This window comes from Oryza glaberrima, chromosome 11 (genome assembly GCF_000147395.1).
Source record: "Oryza glaberrima chromosome 11, OglaRS2, whole genome shotgun sequence".
NCBI lineage: Eukaryota > Viridiplantae > Streptophyta > Magnoliopsida > Poales > Poaceae > Oryza > Oryza glaberrima.
Genome location: NC_068336.1, coordinates 4,253,762 through 4,281,631, shown reverse-complemented (window position 1 = coordinate 4,281,631; position 27,870 = coordinate 4,253,762). Strand labels below are relative to the sequence as shown.

Genomic DNA, 27,870 nt, shown 5'->3' with positions numbered 1-27,870 from the left:
AGGGTAACACATCTGCAATCATGGACGTGCTTGGTACTTTAGCAGTAAGGTTTCATTTCAAAGGCGAGTTTATTAGGTCAGGGAGGCAGAACAACTACTATGGTGGAAGAGAGGCCATGTCTTACATCAGTCGGGATAGGGTGTCACTTTCTGAGTTAATTGCAGCTTTGCGTGAACATTGCAAAGTTAAGGAAGGAACCATCCTACACTGGCTTTTTCCAGGCAAAGATCTAGATTCAGGTCTACGTGTGTTGTTGGATGACAAGGTTTGTCAATATATGTCAGACTATATTGTTGAAGTTGGTGTGGCTGAGATTTACGCAGAAGAGCCAATTGTGATTGATGTCTCAGAGGAAGATGATGCTGGCAGTGATTATGAACTTGAGATTGCAGAAGAAGGTGGTGATGAAGACTCTGAAGAAGTAGAGGCAGTGAATGTGAATTCAGAAGCTGATGCAGTGAATGGGAATGAAGAAGATGGCCAAACTAATGACAGGTTGCTTCCAGTTCAGATACCTAATCAAGTAATGGTGGTTTACAAAGCAAAACAATCACCACATAGCTGTGATGATGAATCACCAGCTGGCAATGAGGAAGATTCAGAAGGTGATAATGATTATCTGCTTGGTGATGATTACCCTTCAGATGATGATGAGGAAGGTGCAGCTATAGAAAGACATTACAAAGATCTCAAGAAGAAGCTGAGGACAGGCAAAGTGGCTAGCTTGGATGATGTGATTTTTGAGGGGCACAAGACAAATGCAAATATGGTTGCTGGTACTAATGAAGGAGATGGCAATGACACTGAGTATATTGACAGTGATGATGAAGAGTCAGTGGAAGAGGGTTTTGATGGGGAGTTAAGAGTGAGAGGAAGCAATAATGCAAGCTTCAAGAAGAAGCCTGGATGTCCAACATTTGAGTTGGGAATGAAATTTAGTTGCAAGAGTCAGTTTAAGAAAGCAATTACAACATATGCTTTGGCTGAGAGAAAGGTGATAAACTTTGTGAAGGATGATCCTAAGAGGGTGAGGGCAAAATGTGACTGGCATAGCTGTCCTTGGGTATGTCTGTTGTCCAATAACAGTAGAAGTGATGGTTGGCAGATTGTCACCTTTGAGAATTTCCATGCATGCGCTCCTAGAAGAGATAACAAGTTGGTGACTGCCACTAGGATTGCTGACAAGTATGGCAAATTTATAATTGCAAACTCCTCATGGCCATTAGCTCACATGAAGGCTACAATACAGGAAGAGATGTTTGCTAATGTTTCTGTAAGCAAGTTGAAGAGAGCCAAGTCAATTGTGATGAAGAAAGCTATGGATGCAACTAAGGGACAGTACCAGAAATTGTACAACTATCAGAAGGAGTTGCTGAGGTCAAATCCTAGAAGCACAGTGGTAGTTAACAGAGAGGTTGATATGGATCCACCAGTGTTCAAAAGGATCTACATCTGCCTAGATGCATGTAAGAGAGGATTCATATCTGGTTGCAGGAAAGTGATAGGATTGGATGGTTGCTTCTTCAAGGGAGCAACAAATGGAGAGCTCCTTTGTGCAATTGGAAGGGATGCTAATAATCAAATGTATCCAGTGGCATGGGTAGTGGTTCACAAGGAGAACAATGAAGAGTGGGATTGGTTTCTAGACTTGCTGTGTGGTGACTTGAAAGTGGGTGATGGCAGTGGCTGGGTTTTCATATCAAACTAGCAAAAGGTATTCCCAAGAAGCATTTTTTCAATCTTGTATGACTGATAGCGCATGATTTGCAATAGGGCTAATGTTCTCACTGTTTTCTTATAAGGTATTATTAATGCAGTTGAGAAATGGGCTCTAGAAGCTAAGCATAGGAATTGTGCAAGGCACATCTATGCTAATTGGAAAAAACACTTCAATGAGAAGATATTGCAGAAGAAATTCTGGAGATGTGCCAAGGCTCCATGCATCTTGCTGTTCAACCTGGCAAGGGCAAAGCTAGCACAACTGACACCACCTAGAGCTCAAGCAATCATGAACACTCACCCCTAGCACTGGAGCAGGGCATGGTTCAGGTTAGGCTCCAACTGTGACTCCGTAGACAATAACTTGTGTGAGTCATTCAACAAGTGGATCTTGGAAGCTAGGTTTTTTACTATCATTATTATGCTTGAAACAATTAGAAGGAAAGTTATGGTTAGGATCCATGATCAGATTACTACCTCAGCTAGATGGAACACTACTATCTGCCCTGGTATTCTTAAAAAACTGAATGCATATATCACTGAGTTAGCCTTTTGCCATGCCATATGCAATGGTGCATCTAGCTATGAAGTTAAGCACCATGATAATAGGTTCACAATGCAACTAGACAAAATGGAGTGTTCCTGTAGATATTGGTAGTTGTCAGGACTCCCATGCCCTCATGCAATCTCATGTATCTTCTTCAAGACAAACTCACTAGATGGATACATTAGTGACTGCTACTCAGTGACTGAATTCAAGAAAACTTATAGCCACTGCCTAGAACCATTAGAGGGCATGAACAACTGGCCATATGATGACAGACAACCTCTCAATGCACCTGGATATATCAAAATGCTAGGCAGGACTGAGAGGAGAAGGGAACCCACTGAAGCTCCAAAGGTAACCAGAATGTCAAAGATGGGCACAAAAATTAGTTGTAGGCAATGCAAACAGTTTGGCCATAACAAGTCTACTTGTCACAAACATAGTTCAGGGGGCCCTAGCACAGCTGCTTCTCACCCTGCAGGTAGCCAGTAGGGACCAATGCAGTCAGTCTAGCAGGGGGTTTAGTACTGTCAAACTGTACACATGGTAGGAAAAGAAAGTCAATCACGAGTACTAGCACTAGTTCTGCAATACACTCAGTGAGACCAGCTCCTTCTAAGAGAAAGGTATGCACATATTTCATAATCCATCCATTGCTGCTCCAATTAATAGAAACAAACTTGCTGCTAACTCTTTCTTAACCTGTGTAAGTGACAGCAGATGGTGAAAGTGACAGCCACAACAAAAGTTTCCACAAATGAAGGTGGTTCAGCAACTGTATACCTGCATGTAATTGTGCCATACTCACAGGCTTCATCCAGTGCTTCAGTGAGGTTGAATAGTGGCAAAGCAGTTGTCAACGTTTCAGCTCAAGAACCAGTCAAGATGAAGCCAAAGAAAGCCACACCTGGGCCACTACTCCTTCTTCCACCATGGGAGTATGCAAAGCTTTGAAGTTCTGCCATCTCAATTTAACTAATATTAGAACTATCTTAATATGTTGTAATGACTCCTGTGTCTGAGAGCTATAATGTTTGATGTTTTTGTAATGGACCAATTCCTGGCCATTTGTTGCCGTCTGTGAACCATTTCAAATGGGTGTGATGTCTGATATGGACCATTTGCTGTGTGTAGGCCTATATTGCCACACACTAATGCTGTCTGAACTTATGTCACAAATTGAGCTATCTGAATGCAATATCATGTTAACTATCTTCATTTGTGCTGTTGATGTGTGCTGTTACAAATAATGTGATATAAATTGAGTGCTCAAATGACCCAATTATATTTCATGTGTTCTATGTTGTCTGCTCAAATTACACAATTCTAATTCATTTAATTTCAGATGTATCAAGCACAACCATACAAACATTTTAACAGGAATTTTTCCTTCATTAACACAGAGTGCATTACAACACACCACAACCTGCAGATATTTCCTTCAACCTGACAAAGTTCATTACAAAACACCACAACACACTTGCTGCAAATACTTCACCCTTCATTTCTCCTTGCCAACACTAGTGCAAACATGACAAATACACAACCCATAACAACAACAGATAACATCTCTCCTTCTCTAGCCTACTATTTCTATCCTTCAGCACAACAATTCTTTCAGCATAGTCACATGACAGCTTTCTTGCTGCCTCCAACTCTCTCTGAGCAGTCTCCAACTCTCTCTGAGCAGTATCAACCTCTGTTATCTTCTCCTCAACCTTCATCCTCTCTTCTTGGATAGCCAAAACAAGTCCTTTCTTCTCCCTCCTCGCTGACCAAACTGCATCTCGCAAATCATTCAACACTTCTCTAATAAAGGTGGTCGTCGGCCCATCATACCAAGCATAAAAACCACATCCACCTTCCTGCAATCCCTAGCAATAAATTTCAATCCCCAATCGAAAATCCACTGTCCAACCAAAGAACAAAACTTACCCGGGCATTGCGACATTTAAAGTACCGGCGGCTGGGGTTGTCCGAACTCCACGAGATCCACCGTGCAGCCTTCACGCGGCAGTCGCACATCACGGCCGGCTGGTAATCAAAATGACCAACCCCATATGGGATGGGACTCCTCGATGAATGCTGCGAATAGGACGACGACCCGTCGCTCTGCGAACTAGCCATCACCGCACCACCTCTATTCGCGAATCCACTCCTACCTTCACCGTCTCCGCGGATTGTGCCCTTGCCGTCACAACGGATTGCGCCCTAGTCGTCGCCGTGCTTCTCGACCGGCCAGCCGTGCCGCGCCGTGCTCCGCACCAGCCGCCGCCATGCTCCGCCGCGCTCCACACCAGCCACCGCCGCCACCGCCGCACCTCGTGTCGCCTTGGCCGTCGCCTGCCGGTCTAGGGTTTTGGTCAAAGGGGGGAAATGGGGATAGAGAGAGAGATGCGAGCCGCACGCCAATAATTTTACCGTCTAGGCTGACTCAGCTCGGCCTAGTTCGTACATACAACACACTGACATGTGGGTCCCACACGCTGAGTCAGCTCGTCAACCGGGTCGGACGCCACGTCGGACGAAACCGCCTGCCAAACCGCTGAGGGAGGTCATTTTCTCTGGTTTTAGGAGATGAAGGAGGCGTTATACCCGGTTTTTCGGTTGGGGGATGTTATTCACACAAGGGTAAGAGATGAGGGAGGCAATATGGACTTAATCCAAAAAAAGAATGGCTCGTGGGCCGATATTTGACTGGGGCTTGAGCACTTTGACTACTCACTTCGATCCATTCTACGTAATCGACACAGCGTTGGCGTATTCCGGTATCTCCTCTCCGATAAAACCCTACATCGCGCAGCAATGGCGGGAACCCCAAATTCCGCTCCCCTCTCTTCCCGCGTTCCCCTCCCCCCTCTCCGGCGATGAGCTCAGGCGGACGCGGCGGCAAGCGGCGAGGGGCGCCGCTCCCGGGGCCATCCGGGGCGGCGGCGAAGCGGGCCCACCCCGGTGGCACCCCGCAGCCGCCTCCGCCCGCCGCGACGGCGGCGGCGCCCGTGGCGGAGGAGGAGGACATGATGGACGAGGACGTCTTCCTCGACGAGACCATCCTGGCGGAGGACGAGGAGGCGCTGCTGCTGCTCGACCGGGACGACGCCCTCGCCTCACGCCTCTCCCGCTGGAAGCGCCCCGCGCTCCCCGCCGACCTAGCGTCCGGCTGCTCGCGCAATGTTGGTACGGTCCTCTCCTTCCCTTCTCCCCCACCCGCTCTCATCCTATGCGTGCTTGGCTATCTCCGGTATGTGCAGTTGGGTTACCGAGGGAGGCGTAATTGGGGTTGGATCCAGGGGTGAGCGACTGCCGCTGGATAATTTTTTTGTGTTGTCCACAACTCCACAATGCAGGGTCGATTGAATTGATATGGTGAGATTCAGTGCTAGGATTTGGGTATTGTAGCTAATTATGTGCAAACTAGCAGGGTTTTTTCAGGTTCAGCTATAAGAGTTGAGAGCATGGTTAATTCCTACCGTTTTGGGCCAGAATGATGGACTTTTGTGGTATTAATGCGCTCAATTGGTTGGTGAATTTTTTTTTTGTTTTGTACATTAGGTTGGAACATGAATTTCTATGTAGTGTGTGACGTAGACTGTGACAATGTTTGGTATTGGTATTGTGCCTGATTCATGCATGGAGGGTAACCAAATGTAAACCTTAATTTTTTTTACTGAGAATCTAAACCTTAATTTCATAAATTATCCATTCTGGTCATCAAGAGAAAGCTGATTCTGTTATATTCAATTGAACTATTGGTGGTTTTGAAATTAGTAGACCTTGATTTTCTTTATACTTGTACTTTGTGCTGTTTTATTTTAGAAATCATTGCCAATTTTTTGTTGACAAACTGATGTTTAAGTGTAATATTAATGATTGCATTTGCACATAGACTAGTTAGTTTGACCTTCGTGAACTCAGAGGTCATGTCCTGTTCAGCCTAGATTTCTATAACATCACTAGTTACACGTGATGTATAGAGATGGAATAGTAGTTTATTGTCTGAATGTTTCGATGAACAAGATACTCCCTGCAGTTGTTAAAGAAACAAGTTATAACTTTCACGGGCAAGTCTAACAAAGAATGATGATGGGATAGTGTTGTCTTTGTTTGGCCACCTCTGGTATGAATGTTTCAATCTTGCTACTCCCTGCATTGTTAAATAAACAAGTTCTAACCTTCATGGACAAGTCTAACAAAGAATGATGATGTGATGGTTTTGTCTTTCTTTGGCCACCTATGGTATGAATGTTTCAACGAACAAGCTGCTCCGTGCAGTTGTTAAAGAAACATGTTCTAACCTTAATGGGCAAGTCCAACAAAGAATGTGGATGGGATGGTTTTGTGTTTCTTTGGCCACCTATACCCCTATCAATACACATCAGCATGCATGTGTATATATATTGCAATTTAATAGGTGCTGTTCTTGACCTAGCAAATGCCGGTCACAAGCTTTTGGTTGCAACTTCAGCACTCAAGTTTGTGTTGCTAGATGTGTTGCAATGCATAGGAGTGAATATGGTAGGATGTAATAAATGCTACTACTTAACTATATCTTGGTACGCGAGAAGATTCCCAAAACATCATCGTTTGATGACTGGAGGGACTAATAATCATGTGATGGTCTTGTTTTGTAAGGATTGTTTGTCATAGCATAGATAGTTTGCTAGCTCTTTTGTTAGGTCTATTTTGAACAAGGATCTATGTTGACGGTTCAGTTACAGGTTTTATCTTATTCTTGACACTCTGCTCCTATTGTTGGATTTCTAGCTTTTCAGCAGCTGGAGATAGATTATGTTATTGGTGAGAGCCACAAAGTACTGCTCCCCAACTCATCTGGTCCTGCAGCTATACTCAGGATATTTGGCGTAACTAGAGAAGGTTATATATGTCTATTTAAAACCTATGTATCTTTCTTCCTATTTTTATCATATGGCTAATGCTCATATATGATGTTGTCATGTTAACATTAGGTCACAGTGTATGCTGCCAAGTGCATGGATTTGAGCCATATTTCTACATCAGTTGTCCAATGGGGATGGGCCCTGATGATATTTCACGCTTCCACCAAACACTAGAGGTTTCTGTGCTCCATTGTATCTTAAACCAAGATACTTTCACAAACGGGGTACATTGGCAGTATGGGTTTTCTTTACATGTTTTATCATACTGCATTACAGGGGAGGATGAAGGATTCAAATAGGAACAGCAACGTGCCAAGGTTTGTGAAGAGAATCGAACTTGTGCAGAAGCAGACAATCATGCATTACCAACCACAGCAATCTCAGCCTTTCCTCAAGATAGTGGTTGCTTTGCCAACAATGGTTGCTAGTTGTCGCGGTCAGTGTTGGTTTAAGAGACAAGATGATTACTATTTATTGTTGTATATTGAGATCACAATCTTTTTACGCAATGGATAGCTTAAATATCATTTTGAGCTGCAGTAATATATTATTGTGTGATTTTATCATCTTTATTTTGTGCCCATATTTTATGATCTACTGAGAAGCTGCTACAAGTTACTTTGTCATTTTTTTGCTGGCTTACCACAACTGACATAGGTTTGCACTTTGCACCTATAGGCATCCTGGAAAGGGGCATAACAATTGAAGGCCTTGGTTCGAAGAGTTTTCTGACATATGAAAGCAACATTCTTTTTGCACTTCGCTTCATGATTGACTGCAATATTGTTGGTGGTAATTGGATTGAAGTTCCTGCCGGAAAGTATATGAAGGCAGCTCGTATCATGTCCTATTGTCAGCTAGAGTTGGATTGCCTGTATCCTTTTATACTAAGTGAATATCTTCAAATTTATTATTGAACTATGATATTACTTGTCATGTGCATTCTTAAGTCAAATAACAGATATTCGGATTTGGTAAGCCATGCTGCCGAAGGAGAACATTCTAAGATGGCTCCATTTCGCATATTAAGTTTTGATATTGAATGTGCCGGTCGCAAAGGTCACTTCCCAGAACCAACTCATGATCCCGTTATTCAGGTTGATTTCATTATCTACATATAGTTAATACTTTATATCATTTAGTTTCAATTCCAAATGTCTCTATGTACACAGTTTCTTGACTTTCTTCTCTGGATGAAAATAGATAGCTAACTTGGTCACCCTTCAAGGAGAAGGACAACCTTTTGTACGCAATGTTATGACGCTTAAATCATGTTCTCCCATTGTTGGAGTTGATGTTATGTCATTTGACACAGAGAGGGATGTTCTACTTGCTTGGAGGGTAAGTAATGCTGGTTGGAGTTTACAACAGGTACACAGAACTTACTAAAAACTAAGCTGATTCTGATTCTTTCCAGGATTTCATACGTGAAGTGGACCCTGATATTATTATTGGATACAATATCTGCAAATTTGACTTGCCCTATCTTATTGAGGTACAGGATTTTGTAAATACAATATCTGCAATACATTTGGCAATTTGGGATATCTTGTTACAGTTAGATTTCATACATTTGCAGAGAGCTGAAGTTCTTAAGATAGTAGAGTTTCCAATACTTGGACGAATCAGAAATAGTCGTGTTCGTGTCCGTGACACAACTTTCTCTTCAAGGTTACTTCCTAGTCACTCTAGTCTATATTAGTTTTCATTTATCATCCATAGTATATTTTAGCCATTTAAATATTCACCATACGTTACACTAATGCCTTTATGGTCAAATGGTTATACTTTCTAATTATGTTTGGTACTTTTTCCCCCTTACATGTGCAGGTCATGCTTTCTTCGTGTTATTTCTCCTATTTTATTTGGTTATACTATTGAATTTGTGCATGCATTTTTTTATAGCCTGGTTTAGCTGATAACACCATTCCTTCTCATTTGTCAAAAAGAAGATGCTGCTTATTGTTTAGAAATTACTTCCAATAATGAGTTGTGTCCTTGGTACTGTAAGACATTTCACTCCACATGTTTTCTTGCGGAAGCAATTTTGTCCTGCTTAGATAGACTCTGTATTTCTTTACCTGTTAGCACAACCTGGTTTAGATATTTGATCCATCAGAACTTGGACACTGTTTGTTATCGCTTGAATTTCCACAATTCACATCATTTAGTAAGATAAATATTTAATGTTCATATCCCTTTCATTCATATGGGAGAAAATTGGAGAGCCAATATCATGCATTGTATTTCACAATCCCTTCCATTTTTCAGTCTGCATTAATCATGTATTACTATGACATTATTTCCTGGCCTGCAAGCTACATTGATATTGATGCAATACCTTGCTGTCTAAAAATCTCAAAGATGAAATGCAATGAAGAGAAAAAATGTATTTCTCTCCATGTAACATGAACTTAAATAACTCGACCAACCTAGGTGGAACTAGGTGGCTTTTTAATTAAGAAGAAATAGGTATCCAAATTCGTCTCAACGCGGAGTTTAACTTGGGTGGTCTAGACTCTGGACATACATCCACGCCCTTGACCAACTGAGCTAGGCTCAGTTCGTTATGTAACATAAACTTAACGATCTATTTGTTATTCTGTGTACATTTCCAGGCAATATGGTATGCGTGAAAGTAAAGATGTAGCAGTGGAAGGAAGAGTACAATTTGATCTTCTGCAGGTTATGATCTACTGATGATAGTTAGATTGGTAGTTATTATACATTATTACATTGTTTCATCTATTGCTAATCTTTACTTTCTGTTTATAATGCAGGCTATGCAACGGGATTACAAGCTTAGTTCTTATTCATTAAACTCTGTATCTGCACATTTCCTCGGGGAGCAAGTAAGACGAGACTCAAGATATTTCAAGTTCTCTAAATTGCTGTCAGCACACCCCAAAGTGCTTCTAAATCATGTTCACAGCTTTTCACTCAAATCTTCTATGTTTGGTCACTTTATGGCTTGATTTTCTGTTGCAAAGCTAACTGCATTATGGGTGTCTATATTCTCTTAAGTTTTTTAGCAATGCACTACCTTGTTGCATTAAATATTCTCTTTTTAATTTTTCTGTTATTGGGCTTCTTTTGGGCAGAAAGAGGATGTTCATCACTCAATTATATCTGATCTTCAAAATGGGAATTCAGAGACACGAAGACGGCTTGCGGTTTATTGTTTGAAGGTCAGCTAAAAACTCCCTTAAGTTGTGTTTGAAAAAACAAATTCCCTTAAGTCATCTGATATTAAGCTGAAGTTTCTATGAAGTATGTTGGTTGAATTGTCGAGTTTTACTCGACATTGTTATATTTTATTTTCCAAGATAACTATGTTATTTTTCTATATTCTTTAAAAGAAGGGAATGGTGGTGTTGAGTGGTGAATCTGCCACCACCACCAACTCCCAAAAATTCTGACATGTGGGACCACTGTCCATCCCCTCTTAAAATCAAATGTACGGTAAAGGCACAGACAAAAGCTAACCATGTGCTGATGCTTCTTGTGCAAGAATCACCGATTTGGCAGCCAAATATATAGTTTTCTTCTTAGCAACGTGCCATTGTGATTTTTTTAATTCCATAAATATGTATGAGTATTTTGCTAGTCACAGCAAATAAGCAGTACCATAAGGTTGTTAATAATACTTCAACATGTGGAAACAATTGTGTTCTAATTTGCTATTTGCAAGTAGGTCTGCTAGACTGCCAGTGGCTTAGGTATTTGCCAGTGTGACTGAAATGGCTGTTTGTAATTCAAATGACTATTTGATTCTTTGTTGATTTTGATGTGCCAGTTGGTTACTGGCAAATGGAAGCCTAGCTCTGATCTGCTCTGGTTTTTTTATTTTATTTTAAAAAATGACTACCTCCTTAACTTTTACAATTGCTGTAAACACAGGATGCCTATCTTCCACAACGACTGCTAGATAAGTTGATGTATATCTACAACTATGTGGAAATGGCAAGAGTCACTGGAGTTCCCATTTCATTTCTTCTTTCAAGGGGACAGAGCATTAAGGTGACAATAACACCAAACTGCTAATGAAAATAATGCACTGCATTCTAATAAGTACAACTGTTCCTCAGGTCCTCTCACAGCTACTCAGGAAAGCAAAACAGAAAAACCTTGTTATACCAAATATAAAGGGTCAAGTGTCTGGACAGGATACCTTTGAAGGTGCAACTGTAAGTCAATGGACATGATTTGTGTGTTTCTAGTTCATCATTGGTTGCTTGCTGGCATGTAATGATACAACTACTGTATTTATTAAGAAATCAGAATTCATGCAAAAAAAAAACTAGGCTGCGAGTGGTCTTAGATCAGTTGTATTACCTTGGTGTAATGATCTGAGATCAATAAAGCTTTCTTTATCCAAAATAAGGCAAAAAAGGAATCCTTTGAGGGTTCTGTTGAGAAAAATATATTTCCGTACCTGCTCACTTTCTGTTTCTTTGTCATGTTTCTAATGGTCGTGCAATGAGCATTCTAGCTACATTCCTTCTGTTGTCCAGTTATTATTTATCTTATATCAATTTATGCCTTCCTTCATTTTTTTAGGTTTTGGAGGCAAGGGCTGGATTTTATGAGAAACCCATTGCGACTTTGGACTTTGCTTCGTTGTATCCATCCATCATGATGGCATATAACCTATGCTACTGTACTTTGGTAAAAATTAGTTTCTTAATTTCTGATTATAATACCTACTACATACAGCAGAAACATTTGTTCTCTGATATTATTGGGTATTCACAAAGCTCATGTTTACTGTTTGAAGGTCCCCCCTGAGGATGCCCGCAAACTCAACCTGCCTCCAGAAAGTGTCAACAAAACCCCATCTGGTGAAACATTTGTGAAACCAGATGTGCAAAAGGTAATTTCTTCCAGACATGGTAAAAGGTATTATTAACAGCACTTGTTTCCTAAACAAGACGACGTCTCAAATATCAGGGTATACTTCCTGAAATCCTTGAAGAATTGTTGGCTGCTCGGAAAAGGGCGAAAGCAGATTTGAAGGTATCATTCTCTGTTTCTCCCCTGCTGTTGTAGTGAGCCAATTGCACATAAAAATCCTCTGCACTTTAGGCTACATTTACATCCTATGCTAAATTCACCAATTACTTGTTCAGGAAGCAAAGGATCCATTTGAAAGGGCCGTTCTTGATGGTCGTCAGCTTGCCCTAAAAGTATTTACATAGCCTTTTTTATCTCCAATTCCCTCAAATCAGTGATACACAAATGTGCACTCATTGAATCATGATATTGTTGGATGGTTTATGTTTCAGATAAGCGCAAACTCTGTCTATGGTTTTACTGGAGCGACTGTTGGTCAATTACCTTGTTTAGAAATTTCTTCAAGTGTGACCAGCTATGGTGAGCATCAATTCTGGAATCAATAAATTCATTGTACAGTTAGCTAACAAGAGAAATGTTGTATTGCATAAAACTGATGTATTTATCAAACAGGTCGACAGATGATTGAACATACAAAAAAGCTTGTTGAAGATAAATTCACGACACTTGGAGGCTATGAGCACAATGCAGAGGTGAATGATGAGTGGCCATATTCCTGTTTGACAAAACCTAAAACTGTGCAGTTGGTGGCCAGACATCAGCACAATAATCACTTTCTTCCCTGCCTGCATGATCTTTTGTTTCTTTAGTTATTGGTATATGAGTTTGGTTAGCCTGCCCTCTCGCTTATGTTCTATCTTTTCATGCTTTGTTTTTTGCATTACAGGTCATATATGGAGATACTGATTCTGTAATGGTACAGTTCGGTGTTTCTACTGTTGAGGACGCAATGAAGCTAGGAAGAGAAGCTGCAGACTACATTAGTGGAACATTTATTAAGGTGACTCATAAACTACTGTGGTAACTGTTATTTGACATTAATGCCCCTCCGTTTCAAAATCATCTGAAATGATACTTGTCGTAATAATTTTGCCCTTTGCATTTCCTTTCTAATTTTGCATCTGCAGTATCCATTTTTTTTTCCAATTTTGTTACTTTGAGTTCAACTCATTTATGTTGATACCTTTCCTGCAGCCCATCAAGCTTGAGTTTGAGAAGATCTATTTCCCTTATCTACTGATTAGCAAGAAGAGATATGCTGGTTTGTACTGGACAAATCCTGAGAAATTTGACAAAATGGACACGAAAGGTATTTTCTTTTGTCTTGTCTTAGATATCATCTTACCTTCTTGCTTTAACATGATTCTAACTTTGCTTATAGGTATTGAAACAGTGAGAAGGGACAACTGTTTATTAGTAAAGAACCTGGTTACTGAGTGCCTTCATAAAATACTAGTGGACAGAGATGTTCCTGGTGCAGTTCAATATGTCAAGAACACCATTTCTGATCTACTAATGAACCGTGTAGACTTATCTCTTCTAGTTATAACAAAGGTGAATCCGCACACTACTTAATACGATTGAATCCTCTGTGTTGTCTGTGTTGTAAATCTTTAACTGTTTGTTGTACAGGGTTTGACTAAAACAGGAGAGGATTATGCTGTCAAAGCTGCCCATGTGGAGCTTGCTGAGAGAATGCGAAAGGTATGAGCCATTGTGTCTTTTTTCTGTATGTTGCTGATCAAGATAGGAGACACTTAGTGATGCTGCTGACTGTTTTTTCCTTGGTTAGAGGGACGCTGCTACTGCTCCTACTGTTGGTGACCGGGTTCCTTATGTTATAATCAAAGCAGCAAAAGGGGCAAAGGTAAACTTGAATGTACTTTCAATTGCAGAGTCATGTATTTATCTTGTGATGGTGATAGTTTGATGAAATCCTTCTTGTAGGCATATGAGAGGTCAGAAGATCCTATTTATGTTTTGGATAATAACATACCAATAGATCCCCAATACTACCTTGAGAACCAAATCAGCAAAGTATGTCCAGAACACATTTCTTGATATTCGAAAATTCGCTTCCTCCAATTCTAACAAACTTTTAATTGCTAGCCACTTTTGAGGATCTTTGAGCCGATTCTGAAGAATGCCAGTAGAGAGCTGCTTCATGGAAGTCACACCAGGGCTGTTTCAATCTCAACTCCTTCAAATAGTGGAATAATGAAATTTGCAAAGAAACAATTGACATGCCTCGGATGCAAAGCAGTTATAAGGTGACTTTCCTACTTGCAAATGCAAAAAACTATGAAGTATGCCTTTCTTTTTTCCTATTGTGCTCCCTCCTGTCGTTAGTATATGACGTTTTACACTAAGATTAGTGTAAAAAACGTCATGTTGTTTTTTTACTGGAAAACGCCATAAATTATTGACAGATTTTCAATATTAGATTTTAGATCTTGTTCATCACAAGATTTAATTAAAATTACCATCTTACTGTAAAGAGCACCATTCATTTTGGGTACCCCTATCTAAGTGGTAAAACCTTATTTCAACTGCGTTCTTGTAAAAACCTTATATTTTAATCACTGTATTGTCACCCTGCAGTGGTTCCAATCAAACGCTTTGCTCTCATTGCAAGGGAAGAGAAGCAGAATTATACTGCAAAACTGTAGGAAACGGTACGATATATCCTCTCAATAAGGGTTTACTGGGTCTCCTGGCGTTTGATTACTGGCTGAATTAATGTTAACGTCTGCAGTTTCTGAGCTGGAGATGCTCTTTGGGAGGCTCTGGACGCAGTGCCAGGAGTGCCAAGGCTCCCTTCATCAGGACGTTCTCTGCACAAGGTTTGCCATTTTTCTCCCATTCAACAATTTGTACATTTCAGTTGCATGTTAGCTATAAGCTTCTTGATCCACAAGCTTTAAATTTATGTTGGTGCAATGATCGCAGCCGGGATTGTCCTATTTTCTACCGCCGAAGAAAGGCGCAGAAGGATATGGCTGAAGCTAGAGTACAGCTTCAACGTTGGGACTTCTGAGTCCTCTCATACTGACGGAGTACTACTTTCCCCAAATATTGCGAAACCATTACTGTGAGGCACGCCATTGCGGGATCATGTGATTGCATCTTCATGCATGATGGCTCTGGCTTGTTTAGTTGTATCGGCTGAAATAGCTTTGTTCTACGGTCAGTTTGTTGTATTTTTAGGTGGTAGGTTATCTGTACCTCTAGCCGCTAACAGGGTAATCTAGTTGCTTCCCTTGGTGCATTGATGCAGCCATGTGTAAGGTAGATAAACAATTTTTTTTTCATCTTCTTTTAACTTCATGAGGTGATTGAGGCTGAGAAGCACCCATTCAAGAAATCCCACCATGTGAATTTAACTTCTAGGCTATTTTCACATAATGTATCTCCTCAGATGTGTGCTATTGTGTCATTCAAATCTCTATGTACTATCAAGTCCCCCCCAAGTCACAGGCTCTTCAGTATAAAACTATAAAAAAAAATCTGAAGAACAAAAACCCCAAAAAAAAAAAGCTACAAGCTCCAGTAATATCTAGCTCAGTTATTGCAATGCTGCAGCACCCAGTGTAGTGTAGATCACCCTGTACGTGCTAAGTATTGCAGCTACCACCGGATCAACCGACCAAAAGACTCTACTACATGGATCGCCGGCCGGTGACGGCGAGGTCATCTTGCCTCGGCTTCCGTGGGCCGCCACGTCGTCTTCCTCGCGCAGAGCATCGCTTCCCTGTTCTTGGAGACGGTCATCCTGACCTCCCATTGCAGCGACCTCACCACCCCCTTGATCTCGTCCACCGTCTCCTTGTCGTCCCTCACGATGAGCTTCCCGTTCGGCCGGAGGATCCGGTCCACCTCCACGATCACCGGCAACACCTCGCACCTTCAATTCAATACCAAAATCGTTCAATGTTGTAACAAAAAGGTCATTCCTTAACTTTTTCATATCAACACTGCAATCAATGTAATAAATAGTGTATAGTGGATTGTTAGTGGATTAGTGTCTGTGTAGCGGATTGTGGATAGCGGCCGCTAAGTCCCAATAGCAAATATGAGAAAGTAACCTTAGATTGTATATCAATATTAACATCAAGTTTCAATATTAACATCAAGTTGTACAATCCATATGTGAAGAACAACATTTAAGCGTTGTAATGGTCCAACAAAGTCAATAACAGGTTTTTAGCGATCGCGAAGCGCTATAACGGGTTGCTATAACGGTAGAGAAGCGCTATAGCGGGCACTAAGTTACAGCATGCTATCTTCAGTCCGTTACGTGCTATAGTGGCCGCTATTGCGGGTGCTGTGGCCGCTATTGCGGGCGCTACGAACGCTATTTATTACCTCGGCTGCAATTGACGTTCTTCGATAATGGAAATCAATCCAGTCTCCAGTACCGAAAGAGCGATTTTTATCATATTTTATTTTATAGTGTAAATTTCGGTAAAATTTCTCATATTGAAATATGTATATATATTCAGCCTGCTGCAATTGACAAAATTGATTACAGAAAATGTCGACATTATTGTACGAAATGCGAAGTAGAATGAAGTGATGTGAGATGGAGTTTGTGAAATTTGTTGTACCTACCTGGATTTGAGCTTGGAGAAGAGATGGTCGGCATGGAGGAGGTCGTAGGATCTCGGGTAGGTGCTGAATGACTCACACCAGTCATGGTAGATGCCGAACAGCCCCCTCTCGTAGATCACCGGCAGCGTGTCCGGCGAGTTGATCGTCACCACGTTCATCACCCACACGCTCATGTCCCGCAGCGCCGCCGCGAACCTGGCCGGAGATGAAATCGACGACACAACATCAAAATTAACCGAGATCGCCATTGCCGCCGACGACACGCCAGTGATCGATCAAACCAAGCTCTCGATGATCGCCGGCGACGAGATGATGTTACTTACCCTCCGTAGACGGCTCTCATGTCCATGACGTTCCTCACCGTCTTCCAGTCGATGCCCATGCCGGTGAGGTACGAGTTCCGGACCACCTTCCGCCAGTGCTCCTGGTCCGCCACGAAGTCCTCCGGCGCCGGCTTGCCGTACACCCCGACCTGGCTGCTGTTCAGCCAGTAGGGCGTCTTCTCCATCCTCTCCGGCCACCGCTCCGGCCACCACGACCCCCGCACCGATGGGTCCGTAGGCACCCAGTGCATGCACGCCCGCAACGTTATGTTCCTGCGTTAGCGTGCACACCCAAAAGCTTTAGACCCCATTTGAATCAAAAGAAAAACCATAGGAATTCTAAAGGATTTTATCCTATGGAAAATAATCTTATAGAGTCCTTTGAAACAAAGGATTGTTTCCTATCAATTCCTTTGAAATTTTATGGAATGAACCTTATTAGAGCAATTTTGGAGGAAAATAAGCATGAGGTCTCACCTCATGTTTTTCTTTTCATGTGTCTAAGGTTCCTGCGTTTTTCCTGTGTACTAATCAAACGACAGTTTAAAGACTTTTCTGTGTTTCAAAATCCCATAGGAATCCAATAAGTGTGGCATTCAATTCCTACGTTTTTCCTATTCATCTGTTTTCTTAATCCTGCGATTCAAAGGGGCCCAAGGTAATGTGGAAAGATCTCATCAAATCATCGAAACTAATGGTGAGTGGTGACACATCGAATGTACTTAATTTTAGGAAAACAATGTAAATAAATAAAACTTAAAGTTGTTTGTGGAAAGACAACATATATGAAAACACATTAAGAATTAAAGAGTAAATTCCCTGTATACCCTTGAAAACTCACCCAATCCCTTTCATGCCTTTGAAATTTCAACTCGATTCCTTCCATGCCCCTGCCGTTACATTTTCCTTTATTCCGCTGTTAACTTTGGTTGCAAATGTCTTTTAATGCCCTTGATGATTTATGTTTGAATATAACGTTGAAAAACGATTGAAAATTTGTTTGAGTGCATGCATTTTATGAAACTAAAGAGACTACATAATCAGTGCAGAAAATTTTGACATAAATTTTGAAAATAAAACAAATGTAATAAATTAATTTTTTTATTTGAAATTTTAATAGGACAGTGGATTTTTTTTATCGGGAGCATTTATAAAAAGAAATATCGTGAGCATTGGTAGTCCTATCTTTGCATAAATACTCCTCATTTTTTATGACTATAAAAAATGAAATAAATACATATTTTTATTTTATTATCTAAAAATAATTTTGCCATAAATAATGTATCGCACAATAGACACATAACTATAATAGTTTCCTGCAACAATTTTACATTTTCAATAATGTAATTCATAAATAACTATGTTCATCTAAAGAGTAAAATGATCATTTTTATGGAAATTTGATGGTCAACTAACGGTCAACTGATGGGAGGGGTATGGAAGTGATCAAAATCAAATTTTAGAGACATGTAAGGAAGTAAGCAAAATTTAGAGGCATAAAAGAGATTAGCTAAGATTGTAGGGGTATACAATGGATTTTCTCAAAACTATACTATTTAACTACATGCATGATACTCCTGCTAGTCACAAATAAACTATATTTGACTATATGCACGATTTGACTTTTGAAAGTGACATGGTCAATTTAGCTTCAAAATATAGTTTGAAGGGACTTTTTAATAGGTTTTATACTCAATAATCAATAAACATATCAGCTATCTGGTGACCATGTTATTATACTATATCCGTTCCAAAATACTTGTCGCTTTGAGTTTTTATATATAACTTTTGATCATTCGTTTTATTGAAAGAATTATGGAATTATTATTTATTTTGTTTGTGACTTGATTCATTATCTAAAATATTTAAGAATGACTTTTCCCTTTTTTTTCATATATTTGAACTGAATTTTCAAATAAGACAAATGGTTAAACATTGGAAGTAAAAAGTCAAAACGACCACTAATTTACGACGGAGGTAGTATAAAACATCACTTATTATTTATTATTTATTTTCTAATGAAAGGGGTATGTTAGAGAGTATGCTAAAAAAGAAGCTTAAGTCGTCGAAGAAAGTAGCAAACAACATCACTATAGTTCTGTTTTTGTGAGCTTCTGACATATACAGTTTCTTTCACAACTAGGAGCTCCCCAACAATCCATCTTTTCATCCTGATTCTAAGTATTTGTAGTAGTAGAATTTGCAAAATAAAGTAGAAGCTAAAATCTATAAACCTAGCTTTTTAGATTTTAAGAAGCTGGCTACCAATAAGCTACTTCTTAGAATCTTAGGGCCGGTTCAGAGAACTTAAGATTATGAGGAACAAAGCTAACTTTCGAGAATCTGAAAAAACTGGTTTCTCAGTTTCCTACTTATAGTTCATTATCCCGCCCAAAAACAAGCCCTACCAAGCATCCATGATATCTTACTCCCTTCATTTCATATTATAAATCGCTTGACTTTTTTTAGTCAAATTTCTTTAACTTTAATCAAGTTTATAGAAAAATATAATAGTATTTTTCAACATAAAGCAAACATATTATAAAAAATATATTAAATTTTAGATTTAATGAAACTAATTTGATATTTCAAATGTTGTTAAATTTTTCTATAAATTTAGTCAAACTTATCGAGATTTGACTAGGAAAAAAAGTGAAACTACTTCTAATATGAAACGGAATAATGAAGTTTGATTAGGAAAACAAGTAAAACAACTTATAATATTCTTATATTATGAAACGGAGCGAGTTGGTACCAAGCAGCATTGGGGTCGTCGGAGGGCTCGCAGAGCGGCGGCTCCTTCTGGCGGCGCTTCATGTAGCACGCGTTGTCCGCCGGCTTCCGGAACGTGACCAGCCCCACCTGGTCCACCGTGTCGCTCGTCTTCGACACCATCTCCCAGCACATCGCCTTCGTCAGCTTCACCATCTCTGCACCATCATCCCTCCACCTCCTCAGACCTCTATCCATCCATGGCGACAACACCACCACGACACCGTCGATCGATCGAACTCACCTCCCCAGATCTCGACGTCCTCCGGCAGCTCCTGGTACACCGGCGTGGCCGACCAGACGAAGAACCCGCCGGGCCGGAGCAGCCGGTTGAGCTCCAGCAGCAGCATCCCGCCCTCGATGTGCCACGGCACCCGGCACCGCGCGCAGTGCACCGCGTCGAACACGTTGCTCGGGAACGGCAGCCGCCGCGTCCCCATGACGGCGGAGATCGCCGGGATGCCGCGCTCCAGCGCGAACTGCACCTGCGCCTCGTGCTCGTCCTTGGGCGCCAGGGACATGGTCAGCACGTCGTGGTCGAACAGGTAGCCGCCGAAGCTCGCCACGCCGCATCCCACGTCGAGCGCGACGCGGCTGCGCCGCCCCCACGCCACCTCCGGGAACGACGACTGGATCAGCTCGATGTAGTGGAGCGCGCCGTGCTTGAACTGCGTGCCGCCGCCGGGGAAGGTGAGGTACTCGCCGGAGACCTTCACCCAGTTCTGGTGCCCCTTGTACGCCGCGAGCTCCGAGTGCGGCACGTTGTGGTACCAGATCTTGTCGCGGCTCCGCGGCCACCGGATCGGGTCCCGGTACCCCTCCGGCGACGGGACGAGGCACGTCGGCGGCGAGGCGGGGCAGTGGCGCTCGCGGTGCTCGTAGTGCGCGGTCGTCTTGAGCTTCTTGATGGCGGCCTCGTTGTCCAGGCACGGGATGTAGTCGGCGCCGGCGCTCGTGTTGCAGAGCCTCCAGCCCAACGACGCCGCGCCGCCGCCGCCGCCCTCCTCCTCCTCCGCCGCCGCCGCCGACGCCGCCTTCACCTTCTTCTTCTTCTTCTTCTTCTTTTCGGCGCGCTTCTTCTTCTCCTTGATCGACTCCGCCGCCTGCGTCGTGAACGACCCATTCTGCGCCGCGCGCTCCGTCAGCAGCTCGGCCTGCCCGTTCGGCAGCGCCTCCACCGGCTGCGCTTGCTCGCCATTGTTGTCGGTGAGCTTCTCGTCGGACATGGCGGCCGCCGCGACGATCGAGTTCTTGCTGCTCACGGTCGTCGTCTCCTCCGGCAATGGCTTGGCGCCCTCCTCCGACATCGTCTTGTTCTCGACGTCCTTCACCAGGTTGACGCCGTCGAGCTTGCCGTTCTCGTCGTCGAACGTCTGCTTGTTCTTGGCCGCGCCGCCGCCGCCGCCGCCATCGCTGCTCTCCCTCGCGTCGCTCGCCGCCGTCGTGATCTCCTCGGAGCTCTTGTCCTGGACGACGCCGGGCTCCTTGGTGGTGTCACCCACCGAGTGCTCGGTGGTGTCCTTCATGTCGATCGCCGCCTGCTCGAGGCTGCCGATCTCCTTCACGTCGGAGGCCGCCTCGTCGCCGCCGCCGCTCTCCGGCTTGACGAGCGCGCCGCCCTCCGTCCTGCCGTTCTCGTCGTCGAACGTCTGGTCCTTGGACGACGCCGCCGCCGCCGCCGCCTTCTCGCCGGCGGCCGGCTTCGCGGGGTTGTCGTCCTCGTCTGCGGCGGCGGCCTCGTCGGCGGCGGCGGTCTCGGCGACGACGTTGGCGCTGTTCTGTTTGACATTGTTGGTGGCGTCGAGCGAGCTGTCCTCCTCCTTGACGGCGACGACGTCGGGCTTCTTGCTGACGTTGGCCGCCGCCGCCGGGATGGTCTCCGGCGAGGAGATCATCCAGAGGCCGACGAGGCAGAGCGCCACGAACACGACGACGGTCGCCGTCGAGCACAGCGACGACCGCTGCTTCTGATTCCGATCAAACAGCGCCATTCTTCCCTTCAGCTCATGCAATGCAGCTATCTCTTCTCTCTTTCTCTACAAATATATATATATATATATATATATGCTTGTTCAAAATTCAGAATTTCTTCTTCTCTGCAGATTCAAATAACAAAAAAAAAGAAGGAAAAATCAATACTACATTCAAACTAAGTCCAAAAAGAGAAATTTTATGGTGCACCAAAATTGTTAGTACACTAGAAAATATGGTAACTCCCGGTATCCTTTAAGGACTGTAAAATCACTCGATTCCAAATAAATATGAAAAGTTCTGAAGCCATACAAATTCCAGTGGCCAATCCATTTTGCAAAATGTGCATCAAATTTAAACAGAGACCAAGATGCAAACCTGAGGGAGATGGAGTGTTGTTAATCAAGGGGTGTCCTCTGGTGACAGCAAGCAGCCATCCATCTCCATTGGGTATCGATTGATCTTGTTTGTTCAGAAGAAAGTGTGGTGTGAATTGGATGAGTGTTTTTTAAGGGCGCCATAGGTGGCAAGTTTGGATGGAAGGAAGAGAGGATTAAGCGGGGGAGTGAGGAGGAGACCGCACACAGGACACTCCCCGCTTCTCTTGCAGCAGCATGCAGATGCAGCCAAATCAGAGGGAAAGAAAAGGCACAAAAAAAAAGACAGGGTAGTGTGTTGTGTTGAATTGTTGAAAGAAAGGAAAAAAGAGAGAGAACTTTCTCAATGTCTTCTTCATGCTTTCATGTCTCTTTTCAAGTCTATTTCAGAATTTGTGTAGAAAAGTAAAAAAAAAGAGAACTGAAAGTCTATATTTGTTTAAGATTAATGGGTTTTTTTTTTCAAATGGAAGATTAATGCACTTTGACACTTGAGTGGAGACGTTTAAATCATACGGAGGATTGGGTTGAGATGGAATACAAGTATACAACTGATTATAATATTGACATAACGTTTATCAGCGAAAAATAATAATTTGTGGGTAAAACTTATACATGTGTTCTTAAACGACTTATTAAAGACTAATGTAACAGATAAATTACGATAAAAAAGTAAAAATCAACTATAAAGTTAAGTTTTAAAATTTAAATTTTGATTGCGGCTTATCAGCCGAAAAGCAAAAGATGGAGCAAATTCTAGAAGATTCTGAGGGAGAAGTTGTCCACATATCCCTTTTGGTAAGCGGAAATTCATTCAGAAGAATGGCATTCAAGTCAGAGGGAGAAGAGGGGTGAAGTGCAATGGCATTGAACAAATTCATTCCTTCAGGAATGCTCAATACAAGGCATCCTTGCCCTTCTGGGCACAGAATTACTGACAAATCATGTTTATTTATGTAACCCTGTGTAGTAGAATTTTCAATAAGTTACACAAGAAAATCCGACAAATATAATGTACACCTGTGTAAAACAACATGCAGGAAATGGCTTCCATTGACAGCATGGCCTGCACTCACTCAAATGCACAAGTACTGTACTGAAACTACTGAAAGTTTTCTAACGCCTCTCTTTGGGGAAGCCCAGGAGGGCAAGAATCAGTGCAAAGAAGCTGCCGTTTATCAGTCCTCTCAGGATCTTCTGCTTCTCAATCGTGTAAGGTGGGTACCTAGCAGTTGCCTCCCCTCTGAAGCCGCGGATCAGGACGGCCTTCTTGTGGGTGAAACAATCGAAGCTGAATTTGCCATGGTAGGAGCCGATCCCGCTGTCGCCGACTCCGCCAAATGGCAGGTGCGGATTGGCGAGCTGTGGTGGAAAGCAGATGAAAATCAATCAGATCAGCATGCTGTGAGCAAATGTTGTTACTTTCAGTTCAGGGTTTCAGGGAGGAGGACTACTTACATGCAGGGCAACATCATTTACAAGCATTCCTCCTGCTGGGACATTGGACACAAATTCCTCTTGCAGTTTCTTGTCCTTGGTGAAAAGATAGGCTGCAAGTGGCTTGGTCCTTGAGTTGATGAACTGGATGCTATCTTCAATCTTGTCAACCTAGGAACCAGTCCAAACAGAATCAGATACTAAGATTGTACCAGCAAAGCCAACATATGTTGACTTGGCGAGATAAAATTATGGCATGATGAAACTACATAAAGATCATAGAAGTATAGCTCTAATTTTGCCACTAGAACCAACATGGAAAATACCATTTTTTAATGGAATTGTACCACTTCTCACTTTAATTTGGGAAATTATGTTCATGTATATGTGTTTCAACCTTCTGTTTTATATGGTTCTAAGAGAATTTTAAGAGGTAACGCGATATTAATTATAAGAGATACATGACGAAGGCCAAGAAAAACCACTTACTGTTACAATGGGAAGTAAGGGACCAAAAATTTCCTCTGCCATGAGTGTTGTATCAAGAGGAACATCTAACAACACAGTAGGAGCTATTTTTCTGCAATGTATGGAAACAAAGTGTTAAAGATCAATCAAACTCCTTTTGCTAGTAGCCCAACAGTAATGTCAGATTTCAAATTAAATTCTTACAGTTGCTTCTCATCTGTTTGGCCACCATATACAATCTTTTGGGCGACTTTCTTATCCTCTATCAAATTTGTCAATCTACGGAAATGGTTAGAATTCACAATACGGGACAAGTCTTCTGATTGCAAAGGATCCTCCCCATAGAACCTTTTCAAAACTCTTTTTAAAGAGTCAACCTACAAAAAGGAAAGCTTCATGGCTAAGCAAATAGGACTTTAATTAGCTCTATAACTTCTTTAGGTCTAATGTGCATGGTATTCTTTACCAGCTCTGGAGCAAATGATTTTGTTGTTATAACGTAGTCTGGAGCAATGCATGCCTGCCCGTTGTTACATCCCCACTTGCCAACAGCTAGCCTCTTCATGGTAACCTACATGGAGAAGAAAAATGTTAGGAGATCTTGAGAAACAAGAGTGTTTCTATATGTAACTATCTAAAGACTTGACAGTTCAGGAGCAGATTTTTACATGAAGATCAGTATTAGAATCAACAATTGCAGGGCATTTTCCACCAAGCTCTAGAGCCACAGGGGTAAGATGCTTTGCAGCTGCTGCCATCACTATGCGGCCCACATTTCCGCTACCTGCAGTTTCAAAGGAATATCTACACTTTAGCGTCTTAACAGCAAAACAGAATGGATGAATAATTTAGTGAAGTACCCAGCAGCTAAAGCAAAAAAAAAAAAAAAATTCATTAGCATACTGGAAAACTATGCAAGATAAGAAGTTAACCTGTGTAGAAGATCTTATCCCACTTTTGTTCTAAGAGTGCGGTTGTTTCTGGAACGCCTCCCTCCACCACTTTTATGCAAGAGCTATCAACGTATTCAGGTAGCAGCTTGGCGAACAATGCTGAGGTGGCTGGTGCAATTTCTGATGGCTTCAGCACAACGGCATTCCCAGCAGCAATTGCTCCTATGACTGGGTCGATGGAGAGCACTACAAAAGAAAAATGTGAGGTGATTAGAAATTTGAACCAGTGAGGACCGCCTTTGGTGGTGGTGTGGGGGTTGGGAACTTGTCTTAAATTTTCGAAGGTCTGCAAGCAGGCCAAAAATGTTATTCATTACACCAAGACAGGAGATACCTTTCTAGTGTTAATTGGCGGTACCGCACAGAACCTTCATAATGTAGAGATGCCAATAGGTAGTACCACATATTAATAGTACTTAAAAAAGCAGGTGCCTTCTCATTTTCTCAAGGACCAAAAAAGAAAGCTCAAGTTTGTGTTTGGTGCACAGAAAAAGGAGAATATTTATAAGAGGATCCCCATTTTTCAAGTAGTGCTGAAACTAATGCTCAGATATTGAAGAACTGGAGTACTGTTACAGATAGTGGGGTTTTTCTAAGGACTCATATAGTTAATTGCAATGGAAAGGAGTAATATTGAAAAAGAATAGTACCAATGAAAAGGAAAGATACCAACTATGAATGCAACCAATCCTCAAGCACATAAAAAGCATGACACAAACTTTGGACATCATGCAACAAACTAATCCATAGAAACAATATCTTCCAACCTTCACCAAAAATTGCAATTAATCCCTACTCAATAGCATTACTCTATGGAATAACGGTGTTCATGCAATTACGAGTATGAAATATGAATGCACCATTTAACTTACAGAAAGGGTAGTTCCATGCTGAGATGACTAGGACGACACCAAGAGGCTCTGACACAATTTGTGCAGTTGATGGGAATGTAGTGAGGGCGGCAGGTACCTGATCATCATTTATGAGGGTTAGCATGATTAGCATCTGATCAACAAAAGAATAAACTTTTAATGGATAGTACTGGAGACTGAACATGCAAAAGAAATAGTAGTACTACCTTCTCAGGTTTCATCCAAGTCTTCAACCCCTTCAAGGCAAATGTGCAGGCTGCCTTTGCCAATGATATCTGGTCATGAAAAGGCAGTCAAGCAAGAAGTCGTTACTAGCTGCTAAATCAGAAGGTTAAAAAAAATCAATCTTGAAGTGACAGGTGAGAAGAATATCTCAACTTGTATTCCACTACTACTGCCTTTTTCTGAGAAATATGAGCATAAATTGTGAAGTAAATAGCAGCAAAAGATTATTATTTTTTTCCTCTTCTATTGATAGAGAGGCAGATTAATTACACTCAAATCAGTATATTCCTAGCTTGAGTTGTACAGTGACGTCTTAAAGAATGCATCTCAAAAACGCAAGGAAACACTCAATGAAGGAATTCCAGGATTGGACAAACAGAGCTCAGATAAACAATGGAACAGAATTGAAGAACACAGCATGTAGCGATACATACAAAGTTGCACCTTTTAATAATAAATTAAATAAAGACACACCAATTTTCAGGCAAACCAATAACAATAGCAGAAACAGTAATAATAATAATAATAATAATAATAATAATAATAATAATAATAATAATCCGATAAGAACGACAATAATAATAAAAATAATCTGACAAGAACGTCTACCAATCTGGGACCAAACGGAGGGAGGAATTCGTGGAAGCAACGCCGGTGTGGAGTGTTTGACCACCACTAAATTAGCGGAGCACGCAACGATTTCAACATTTGTATGCGTCAAGCGCACATGAAAAGATACGACTAGAGAGAATCGCTACTTTCCCAAAAAGCAGTGGACACCACCAGAAAAAACAGCAGCAGCAGCAGCGAGTGTTCAACAACACATCACCTCGATCTATCCAGCACCAAAAAAGAAATTTAATTCTACTCCAATCATCGCCTCAAAACACCAAAGAAATTTAATTTTACTTCAATCACCTCTCAAAACGCCAAAGAAAAATTAATTTTAACTCAAAATCACCTCGATCTACACAGCAGCAATCTGGGCTCTGAATATAATCATCAAAAACTAATTTTACTTTCAGAACTAAATTTCCTTCCAGTCAAGATGAAATATCTGATTCTACTTTCAGCCAAGACGAAATCAGAATCTAAGAATCAACCCCCAAGTTTGCAGTTCTTGCCAATCCCAACAATCTTGGCCACGAAAAACAAAGTTCAAACAGAGCAGAAAAAAAGTAAAGTTCAATCCTATCCTATCCTATCCTATCCCAATCTCATCATCGAATTCTCCATGGAGAGAAAGAACAACAAAGGCGGCGCTCACCTCGTGGAGGTAGGACTCCATGCGAGGCTTGGCGAGGTCGGAGTGGAGCGCGTCGGAGATGTCCCCCTCCCTCTCCTCCACCATCCTCACGATCCCCCGCAGCTGCGCCGCCCGCCACTCCGCCGCCCTCGTCCTCCCGGACCTGAAGCTCCCCCTCAGCTCCCCCACCACCGCCGCCACCTCCTCCTCCGCCATCACCTCCTCCTCGAATCGAATCCCAAAAAGCTTAGTTGCCGCCGTCAGAAGCGAGAGAATGCAGGAGAGGAGTCAGGAGGAAGCAGCCATGGAGCTCGAGCTCCACCTCTCTATATATACACGCGAGAGAGATTGGTCCGTTTGGTTTGAAAAATCAAGAAAAGAGATCGTCGGGTGCGAAAATTCCTACGGTTTGGAGATAATTTAGACAGGAAAAAAAAATCTCAAACTGATATAGTTTATTACACTGTATTAAGATAAATTAGTACGATAAGATGAGATTATTATTTGTGGATGTGTCTTCTTCTTGGGCGATCGATGAGATCTGTTTGACTTGCTCTCTAGAGAGTTTGGGAAACTCTGGAATCAAACAAAGCAAG

At 42.0% G+C, this 27,870-nt stretch overlaps 3 protein-coding genes across 3 annotated transcripts; 1 reads left to right on the top strand and 2 right to left on the bottom strand.

Annotated features, from left to right (window-relative positions):
• Window positions 1-5,109: 5,109 nt before the first annotated feature.
• LOC127753908 (DNA polymerase delta catalytic subunit) lies at window positions 5,110-15,455 on the top strand. Its single transcript, XM_052279357.1, has 30 exons — window positions 5,110-5,444; window positions 7,032-7,142; window positions 7,235-7,341; window positions 7,442-7,601; window positions 7,844-8,039; window positions 8,127-8,262; window positions 8,369-8,506; window positions 8,583-8,660; window positions 8,745-8,836; window positions 9,784-9,850; window positions 9,946-10,017; window positions 10,267-10,353; window positions 11,066-11,185; window positions 11,254-11,352; window positions 11,726-11,833; window positions 11,943-12,038; window positions 12,116-12,181; window positions 12,295-12,351; window positions 12,451-12,538; window positions 12,632-12,711; window positions 12,906-13,019; window positions 13,214-13,328; window positions 13,401-13,573; window positions 13,652-13,723; window positions 13,812-13,886; window positions 13,967-14,056; window positions 14,129-14,289; window positions 14,621-14,694; window positions 14,775-14,862; window positions 14,969-15,455. The coding sequence occupies exons 1-30, from the start codon at window positions 5,135-5,137 to the stop codon at window positions 15,054-15,056; spliced, it is 3,318 nt and encodes a 1,105-aa protein (XP_052135317.1). The 5' UTR covers window positions 5,110-5,134; the 3' UTR covers window positions 15,057-15,455.
• An 83-nt stretch (window positions 15,456-15,538) lies between these two features.
• Window positions 15,539-21,733, bottom strand: LOC127753909 (probable methyltransferase PMT26). The gene is made up of 5 exons (XM_052279358.1): window positions 19,970-21,733; window positions 19,709-19,883; window positions 16,954-17,226; window positions 16,631-16,825; window positions 15,539-15,923 (listed from the first exon to the last, which is right to left on the bottom strand). Exons 1-5 carry the CDS (start codon window positions 21,714-21,716, stop codon window positions 15,710-15,712), a joined length of 2,604 nt encoding a protein of 867 aa, XP_052135318.1. The 5' UTR covers window positions 21,717-21,733; the 3' UTR covers window positions 15,539-15,709.
• A 1,187-nt stretch (window positions 21,734-22,920) lies between these two features.
• On the bottom strand, window positions 22,921-27,666 carry LOC127753910 (aldehyde dehydrogenase family 3 member H1-like). Its single transcript, XM_052279359.1, has 10 exons — window positions 27,296-27,666; window positions 26,010-26,078; window positions 25,804-25,900; window positions 24,911-25,117; window positions 24,647-24,762; window positions 24,445-24,549; window positions 24,183-24,355; window positions 24,000-24,090; window positions 23,532-23,681; window positions 22,921-23,435 (listed from the first exon to the last, which is right to left on the bottom strand). The coding sequence occupies exons 1-10, from the start codon at window positions 27,488-27,490 to the stop codon at window positions 23,190-23,192; spliced, it is 1,449 nt and encodes a 482-aa protein (XP_052135319.1). The 5' UTR covers window positions 27,491-27,666; the 3' UTR covers window positions 22,921-23,189.
• Window positions 27,667-27,870: the final 204 nt, after the last annotated feature.